The sequence below is a fragment of the Mangifera indica genome, unplaced genomic scaffold (genome assembly GCF_011075055.1).
Source record: "Mangifera indica cultivar Alphonso unplaced genomic scaffold, CATAS_Mindica_2.1 Un_0018, whole genome shotgun sequence".
In the NCBI taxonomy this organism is placed as follows: Eukaryota; Viridiplantae; Streptophyta; class Magnoliopsida; order Sapindales; family Anacardiaceae; genus Mangifera; species Mangifera indica.
This window is the reverse complement of record NW_025401110.1, coordinates 384761-395179: the sequence shown is the minus strand read 5'-3', so window position 1 is coordinate 395179 and position 10419 is coordinate 384761. Positions and strand designations below refer to the sequence as shown.

Below are 10419 nucleotides of genomic sequence, written 5' to 3'. Positions count from 1 at the left end.
CAGATAGGTTAATTTTTAACCTTTCGAGGTCACGCTACATTCCGCCCAACGTTACCTCTCTCCGTCAATCAGGATTTTAATTAATAAAATACCGATTTTACCCTTAAAAATAAAAACCTGTAATAATCATTAAACTATTTCTGGGAATTGAAATCCTGAATGCAAATAATAATCACATCAAAAAAGGCCAATTTTAAAAAAAAACTATTTCCCACCCAAACTTTGATGAAATGACAATTTTCTATCTTAAGTTTGCCCATCAATCATCTACTTCTGCAAATAAAAACTTATTCATTTCATTAAAAAATTGTCATTTTTAGTGAAATTATGAAGAGTAATATTATATATATATATATATTTTTATGTATAATTTAAGTATACGAATAATATGTTATCATGTGATTAGATATTACTTTATCTAATGAGATATCATTTGTATATTTAAATTATGTATAAAATATATATATATATATATATATATATATATATATATATATATATATATATATAATTTTATTAAATTAAAAGACTATTCTAAACACTTAATTATCAATTTATCTTTTTTCGTTTAAGTTACCTAAATACTTTTTTTTTTCTATTTTGAATGGGAAAACATGTGAAAGTCTATCAATTTATTACACTACAACAAAAAATTTTAAACCAACAAAGTGAAAAAACATCACGAACATTATAAGTTATCATTGTAACATAGTTAATCAAAACAAAAACCCACGTTACAAAGTCTCTTATCATACTCTTATCTGTAAGTGTTTTTTCAATCCTTCATTTATCCGATAAGAAACATAATAACATTATGTGAATATTAAAACCTTTGTATAATGAATTTGCACAAGTCAAAATTTCAATGAATCTTGGTAGATCTGTAATTATAATGAATGACCATTATAACTATAAAAGAAATAAATATAATATTACAAATTAGAGGTATAAATTATATATTACAAACTATTTTGTATATAATAATATTTTAAAAATATATGGAGGTTTGAAAAGATAACAAGAATTAACTAAAAGTTAAATTATCATTTTAAAAATATTTGAATATTACCATAAGATAAATAGTTTTTATTTTTTTTCAAATTAATAGATGATATTATTTTATCTTTATTTTGTTAATTTTTTAATAGAATTTAATTTTAGATAAAGTAGTATAATTTATACTGGTGAGGGATAAAAAGGTATTTTTAAACTTAAATATTAAATAAAAAAGTGCTATTTACTTTTATTTTAAATCAGAATAAAAACTTTTTAAAATCAAACTTAAAAGCTATTAGATTATTATACCTAATTGTTATATTATTTATTATATTATTACTATTTATAAAAATTATCACTTTTAATAAAAAAATTACTAAGTTTCTTTACATAATCTAAACAAAGGCTCCTGAGGGGCATTATTAATAATTATCAAATTGCACTACATCGAGCTTTAAAATATTCAATAGAAAATCAAGTCAAATCCTTCAACTCACAACTCAGAAGAAATAGAATGGCCACAATCAGTCTCCGCAAGGCCAACACCCGTCTCCCACCCGAAGTGAACCGCGTTCTCTACGTTCGGAATCTCCCCTTCAACATCTCCTCTGAAGAGATGTATGATATCTTTGGCAAATACGGCGCCATTCGGCAGATACGCATCGGCACCAACAAGGATACAAGGGGCACGGCATTCGTTGTCTACGAAGATATCTACGACGCCAAAACCGCCGTCGACCACTTGTCGGGCTTCAACGTCGCCAACAGGTACTTGATTGTTCTTTATTACCAACAGGCTAAGATGAGCAAGAAATTCGATCAGAAGAAGAAGGAGGACGAGATTGCTAAGATGCAGGAGAAGTATGGAGTTTCTACTAAAGATAAGTGATGGGCATTGGATGTTTATGCGAATTTTTTTAAAATTAGGTTATGGGTCTCAAAAGATGCATGGATATTGTTGTATGAGAACTAAAAATGGTTTTATGATAAACTTTTTAGTTAGATTTTGTGAATATGAAATTTTGTTCGTGTTAATTTTCGGATTGTTTTATGTGGGATGCTATGATAATTCAGTAAAGATTATCCTTTTTTTGTTTGGAAATTTGGGTTTGTGAAGGTTTGACACTGGGATTGGGGGAATGTTGTGTTTTTTTTTTTTTGAATTTTTGTTGAGAACAATAGAATTGCCTTGGTTTTGGTGTCTACATGGCTCACAAAATTGAGTGGTTTTAGGATTTTTTATTGGTTATTGAATACCCAAAGTTGAAGATTTCTTGTGGTTCTTCTTCATGGTGCTGCAATGCAGAGTATTAACTTGGGGTGATGTTCTTTTGGGTGATTTGGGTTGTTCTGTTATGTAATTTAGTTCTGCTGAAAATTTTACTGGGCAATGCAGCAGTAGTTGTCACTTTTTCTTAGGTGCCTTAGGCTTCAAGATGTGTAATTTTAGGGGTATTTGCCATCGATGAAGTTTTGCGTTTTTTCTTTTACATCATTCTTTTCCCTGATTGATGCTAATAGACAAGTTACTAGAAATTTAGTGGCTAAGAATTACAAATGAGTGATAATGGTTGTTTGCAACGAATAAAATTCTTTGGAAAAAAATTTTTGGTTATCATTTGAAATTTGTTGTAGAATCCTGCTTTCTGATTTTCATGGAAAGACATTGTTAAAATTGCTTATCATACGGTGAATGTATGACATTGTTGATGAACACCAAATTCTTCACTAGATACCATCAAGTTTAGTCATAGCTGCTAAAGAGGCAGTAGCTCTTTGAAATTGATACTTTGATACTTGACCAATCTTTTTGGCTTATCTTCTTTTTCCTCAAATACTATATGATTAGATTTTTTTTCTAAGCTTTAATTTCCTATATTAGAGGTTACTTGATATGGTATAAGAGTGATATTGACTTCTTGCACTTGAATCCTACCATTCTAGAAGGCAAATTTAACAGACAGTATTGGTTTTTGTGTGGATTCACACTTGTGTTTGTATGTGCGTGAACCTAGTTGTCTTTTCCATTATTTGACCATATATGTGAGATTCATTTTAGATTGACTGAAAGGTATTGCGAATTGATCCTACCATTCTATTAGGTATATATAGTATAAGTGTTGGTTAAAACTTGCTTTTGTGTGTTATTGAATATGTGTTAAGTAGTCCTGGCCACAGTTCATGAATCGGTGATTTTGGTTCGAAACCACCAGTTTACGGTTCAAAAAGATAAGAATCTTGAACCGAAACCGTAATAGGACGATTTGTAATCGATTTGGAACCGACGGTTTCGGTTCATAACCACGGTTCGAAACTGATGGTTCCGATTCATGACCCAAATTCGAAACTGATATTGAACCGTCAATTCTAATACACGATCTTGATTTAATTTTTAAATTATTAATTACAATAATTGAAAATTAAAAGAAAGACTTGGACTTAATTTTTCAATTAAGTTTCTTATATATCTTCTTGCGATTTAGAAGAATCAAAGCCTACGTAGTTTTCTTACTTTTACATATCTGATAGCCGACAGTATCCCTTTGCCTTATCATTCACTCCGCTATCTTGACTATTATTTCCCGATCGAACTATTCGTACTTAAATCAATAAATTCTTCATTGAAGTCCACTTTTATATTTTGTTGGCGTAATTTGTCTCTTGTCTAATCGTCCACTCATACTTGAGTTTCAATAGATTCGGGAGCCTAACTTGATTGCCTCTCATCCGATATATTACTCTCTTGACTAAAAGTTTGTTTTACTGCGACAGTTGATACTGGTGTTGCTAGAATTTGTTTAGCAATAACTGCTAATGTTGGAAAGGTTGATGCATGTCGACTTCACCATTCTAGAACTGGAAAGTCTTTATCTATATTGCTATCACCAAATTTAAAAATAATAATTAAATAAATATCAAGCTTTGAGATGGCGCTAAATGTTCTTTTTGGTCTTTTGCCCCTTTGTATTATAATACGATCATCATAACTCATATTTTGGGTTGATGATGGGACAATAGGTGGTAAAGAGGAAAAAGAGCTACCTTGTTTACCATAAATTAATGAATATTCAACATAAATTTCTTTAATTAAATTTATAATGTTAGTTATAGTTAATAAAATATTAATTTCATCCTCACACTCTAATTGTAAACATTCATAATATAATGTCAAATAATCCGTAACACCATCTAATTTAAATTTAAGATAAAAACAAAAAACAATAAGAAAAATTTTTAGAATTGTTTTATAGTAAGTTAACCATTTTTTTTCTCATTAAAACAATAGCTTCTGCAAGAATAACATATTGTTTGGCTTCCTGTAAAGCCCCAATAAGATTAACGGTTTCATTTAAAAACAAATGAGAAGTAGGATAATAAATCTCACTTAAAGTATAAGTTGTATTATTAAAATTTCTTAATACATTTAAAATTGTTTTACAAATATCTCAATGTTAGAGATATAATATAACTTGTGGCACATATTGTGAAATAAATGAACACAATAAATCCCTATAATCAAAAGACTCGTTGAGTAATTCATATGTTGAATTCCAACAAGTCGACACATCTTTAGAAAATCTTTTTGGTCTTCTATTATGTTATTTACAAAATTTACCCCATTCTTTCATAGTTTAGAGATGTTTCCATAAAAATGAAATTGTTGTTTTTATTAGACTAATATAATTATTAATACAATTTAAATCATCTTGTACATATAAATTTAATACATGATATGTATATCTAATATAAAAAAATCTATTATCTAAATTAGGTTTACTAATTTTAATTAAATTAGTTATTAAGGTCGTATTTGAACGTGTATTATCAAATGAAATTGAAAAAATTTTATAAACTAATTTATATTATTCTAATATTCCTTTAATTATTCTATAAATATTATCGGTCGTATGTCGGTTATCAAACACCTTAAATAGTAAAATTCAATTTTGTATTTGAAAATTATTATCTATCCAATAACAAGTTATACTCATATAAAAGTGAACTTGTCAATAGTCACTCCAAATATTATTACATATAGATACACGTCCATCAAAATTTGTACAAAGTTGAATTAATTCTTTTTTTGTTTTTTATATACAATAAATAATGTTCTTTTTAATGTGTTTCTTGGAATAGTTTTATGTACAGGATTTAATGCAGTTTTACAATAATTATTAAAATTTAAATTTTCACAAAAACTAAATGTTAAATGATCTATTGTTACCATTTTTGTAAATTATTCCTTAATTTTATTATCACTATAAATAAATAAAGATTTATGTGTTGAATCATACTCGGTTATTTGTGTTTTGTCTCGACTTTGTCCCATTTTTTCTTGATGTTTCAACTCCAAGTGTCTTTTGAACGTTCCGTATCTACCTTCTTATTTGAATTTATAATTTTTCTTACAATAACTGTAAACAACTTCAAAATTACTATTTTTTTTTGTATTTTCTTAAAATGAATCTTGAAAATATCGGAGGTAGAAATTTTTTGAAAGTGTTGTTCCATCTCCACCTATTGATGTTGTTGTTGTTGCTCCACCTCTACATGGGGATTTTCACTTTTTTGTGTTGAAAAATCATCTATAAATTGATTTTCATTTATATTTGATATATGTATATATTGACCAAATCTCCTATTAACAGAAGAATTTTTACTATTTGTCATTTTTTGATAATAAATAAATTTAATTATATAAATAAATTATATGATTAATTATGAAAGATAATAAAAAATAATAAACAAAATTAATTATAAGAATAAATTCTATAATTAATTATGAATTGTATAATAAAAATATAAATTGAAATTAATAAAAAATAAAGAAAGAATTTAATTAAATTTAAGATAATTTGATTGAAAGATTGAGAGAACATTAAGAATTGAAAGAATGAGAATGAGAGTAAATGAGAGAGTTTAAAGGATTTAGTGAGAGAGTTGAAAGATTGAATGAATGTACATAGGAAAAATTTAAGAGAAAAAATTTTAAAAAATGAGGGGTCAAAAAAAATTAAGAATTTTTGCAGATTGGCCCCTTACAAAAATTCTGTCCCCTGTAAAAAAATTTTGAAATATGCAGGGGACCAACGGTCCCCTACAAAAGATTTTGAAATATGCAGGGGACCTGATCCCCTGCATATTTGTAGGGAACCGTTGGTTCCTTCTTTTTTTAATTTAAAAAAATTTAAAAAAAATAAAATTATCAGTTTAGAAGATGTAAACCGTCAGTTCATAAATCAGATGTGAACTGACGGTTTTACGGTTTAAAATTAGATTAATTGAAACCGAATCGTCAAAATCTAGTTTCAGTTTCGGTTCAATCCGGTTTCGATTTCGATTTTATCCGGATCAGTTTCGATCCGATTCATGGGTCAAACCGGCTTGTGCCATGTCTAACAGGTGGAGATGGAACAACATTTCCAAAAAATTCCTATCTCCGATATATTCAACATTCATTTTAAGAAAATACAAAAAGAATATGGTAATTTTGAAGTTGTTTGCAATTATTGCAAACAAATTTATAAATTCAAACAAGGAGGTGGATACGGAACGTTTAAAAGACATTTGAAGTCGAAGCATTCAGAAAAAATAGGGCAAAGTCGAGGTCAAACATAAATAACTGGGTATGGTTCCACACATAAATCTTTATTTATTTATAATGATAATTAAAGTAAAGAAAAATTTACAAAAATTGTAGCAATAGATCATTTAACATTTACTTTTGGTGAAAATTTAAGTTTTAATAATTATTGTAAAACTGCATTAAATCTTGCATATAAAACTATTTCAAAAAATACATTAAAAATAACATTATTTAGTGTCTATAAAAAACAAAAAAAAAAGAATTAATTCAATTTTTTACAAATTTTGATAGATGTGTATCTATATGTAGTAATATTTGCAGTGATCATTGACAAGTTCACTCTTATGTGGATATAACTTATCATTGGAAAGATGACATTTTTCAATTACAAAAAAGAATTTTCGCATTTACGGTATTTGGTGACCGATAATATTTATAGAATAATTAAATGAATATTAGAAGAATATAAATTAGTTTATAAAATTTTTTCAATTTCATTTGATAATGCACGTTCAAATACGACCTCAATAACTGATTTAATTAAAATTTGTAAACCCAATTTAGGTGGTAAATTTTTTTCATATTAGATATGCATGTTATGTATTAAATTTATGTGTATAGGATGGTTGAAATTATCGTAATAATTATATTAGTCCAATAAAAATAGCAATTTCATTTTTATGGACACATCCCCAAACTATGAAAGGATGAGGTAAATTTTGTAAACAACATAATAAAACACCAAAAGGATTTTCAAAAGATGTGTTGACTCGTTGGAATTCAATATATGAATTACTCAACGAGTCTTTTGATTATAGGGATTTATTGTGTTCATTTATTTCATAATATGTGCCACAAGTTACATTATATCCTCAATATTGAGATATTTGTAAAACAATTTTAAATGTATTAAGAAATTTTAATAATGCAACTTATACTTTAAATGAGGTTTATTATTCTAGTTCTCATTTATTTTTAAATGAAGTCGTCAATATTATTGGGTCTATATAGGAAACCGAATAAGATGTTATTCTTGAAGAAGTTATTATTTTAATGAAAAAAATAGTTAACTTACTATAAAACAATTTTAGAAATTTTTCTTATTGCTTGTTTTTTTTATCCTAGGTTTAAATTAGATAGTGTTACGGATTATTTGACATTATATTATGAATGTTTGCAATTAGATTGTGAGGATGAAGTTAATATTCTATTAACTATAACTAACATTATGAGTTTAATTAAAGAAATTTATGTTGAATATTCATTAATTTATGGTAACCAAGGTGGTTCTTCTTCCTTTCTCTCACTTATTTCCCTAGCATCAACCCAAAATATGAGTTATAGTGATCGTATTATGATGCAAATGAGCAAAAGACCAAGAGGAATATTTGGGTCTACCTTAGAGCATGATATTTATTTAACTAATATTTTTGAGTTTGGTGACAACAATATAAGTTAAGATTTTCCAGTTCTGCAATGGTGGAGTTGACATGCATAAACCTTTCCAACATTAGCAGCTATTGTTAAACAAGTTCTGACAGCATCAGTATCAATTGTCGCAGTAGAACAAGTTTTTAGTCAAATGAGTAATATATTGGATGAGAGACGATAAAGTTTGACTCTCGAATCTATTGAGGCTCAAATATGCGTGGATGATTGGATAAGAGCTGAATTACGCCAACAAAATATAAAAGCAGACTTAAATAAAAAATTGCTTGATTTAACTACGAATTGTGCAATAACGGAAAATAATAGTCAAGATAACGAAGGTGAATGATAAAGTAAAGGGATACTGTCGGCTATTAGATATACAAAGGTAAGAGAATTACGTAGACTTTGATTCTTCTAAATCCCAAGAAGATACGTAAGAAGCTTAATTGAAAAATTAAGTCTAAACGTTTCTTTTAATTTTTAATTATTGTAATTAATAATTTAAAAATTAAATCAAGATCGTGTATTAAAATTGATGGTTCAATATCGGTTATGAATCGGAATCGTCGATTTCAAACCGGTTACAAATTGTCCTATTATGGTTTCGCTTTAGGGTTCTTATTTTTTTAAACCGTGAACTGGTGGTTTCAAACCGAAATCGTCGATTCATGAACCGTGGCCAGGACTACCACTTGTTGTTGATGTTGTTGTTGCTGTTCGACCTCTACATAGTGACTTTCACTTTCTTGTGTTGAAAAATCATCTATAAATTGATTTTCATTCACATTTGATATATGTGAATATTGACTAAATCTCTTATTACTAGAAGAATTTTCACTACTTATCATTTTTTGATAATAAATAAATTATATGATTAATTATGAAAAATAATAAATAAAATTAATTGTAGGAATAAATTCTATAATTAATTATGAATTGTATAATAAAAATATAAATTGAAATTAATAAAAAATAAAGAAAGAATTTAATTAAATTTGATTGAAAGATTGAGAGAGTATTAAGAATTGAAAGAATAAAAGAGTTTGAAGGATTTAGTAAGAGAGTTGAGAGATTGAATTGATATATATAAGAAAAATTTAAAAGAAAATATCTTAAAAAATGGGGGGTCAAAACGAAATTTAGAATTTTTGCAAGGGACCACGGTCCCCTGCAAAATGTGATCCCCTGCAAAAAATTTTGAAATATGCAACCCCTGCACAAAATTTTGAATCCCCTACAAATGATTTTGAAATATGCAGGGATCAGTCCCCTACATATTTGCAAGAAACCAACATTTCCCTGCATATTTGATTCCCTGCACATTTGTAGGGAATCGTTGTTTTTTTTTTAATTTAAAAAAATAAAAAAATTGGACAAAAATAAAATTATTGGTTTATAAATCAGATGTGAATCGACGGTTTTACGGTTTAAAATTAGATAAATTGGAATCGAACCATTAAAATTCGATTTTGATTTCAATTCCGATTCAATCTGATTTCGATTTTTTTGATTCCGATATCAGTTTTATCTGGGTTGGTTTCAATCTGATTCACAGGGCAAATCGCTGCGTGGCCATTATTCCACCATATATGTGAGGGAACATTTTAAGTTGGAGGACAATTTTACAATAATTTAAGCTTTTGGGTTAATCCCCATTCAACATATCATGATGGTATCAATAATTTTGGATTGTGAAGTTTGAACGTTGGATGTAGAGGTCTGTCTCCGATAGATTGATCACGGGTTAGAATCATCATAGTGTGCCTATCATTATCATGCATGGTTTACCATATTTTGCTTGTTTGAGGGTCATCCGTGGTATAGTGATATGGCTCTCTTTCCGAGATGATTTTCAGAGAGGTGTGCTTTTTCACACAACAGGACAAAAATCAATTATTTTTCTTCATGTAAGAATGTAAAGGCAGAAAAACATTAGAAGAAAGAGTTAAGAAAAAAAAAAATAATAATAATAATAAATACAACCTAATTGCAACAACATATAATCATCCGGCTATAATTAGAAGTAGTAAAATAAATACTAATAAAATATATTCCCAAGTTTTGTCAATCATTCTTCTTCTTGTTCCCGATCTGATAATTAATTCCAAAAAATTAAAAAAAACCCAAAAAAGAAAATATTAGTTATTCAAAAAATTTAAAGCATAAAGAAACTCATCGCTTTTGAAGCACCGATATGAAGGACCACATTTTTTAACTACTTCGTTGAAAACAAAACGGCTCATTTTCCTCTCCAAATTTCTCAATTAAACCACAACAAACCAAACAGTCAATCAAAAATAATTTTTGCCCAAGCCTCGGGTTAGGGCAAATTTATACGTATTTATAATATGTTTGATTTATATAATATTTTATTATAAAAAATAAAAAATATCATATAAAAATAT

The 10419-nt window shown here is 27.5% G+C and overlaps 1 protein-coding gene across 1 annotated transcript; it reads left to right on the top strand.

Annotated features, from left to right (window-relative positions):
- Positions 1–1463: 1463 nt before the first annotated feature.
- On the top strand, positions 1464–2098 carry LOC123205891 (splicing factor 3B subunit 6-like protein). Its single transcript, XM_044622947.1, has one exon. It carries the CDS (start codon positions 1511–1513, stop codon positions 1883–1885), a length of 375 nt encoding a protein of 124 aa, XP_044478882.1. The 5' UTR covers positions 1464–1510; the 3' UTR covers positions 1886–2098.
- The last annotated feature ends 8321 nt before the right edge of the window (positions 2099–10419 follow it).

Excerpts from the sequence above, each read along its gene's own strand:
- LOC123205891 (XM_044622947.1), top strand. The coding sequence starts at position 1,511 with ATGGCCACAATCAGTCTCCGCAAGGCCAACACCCGTCTCCCACCCGAA.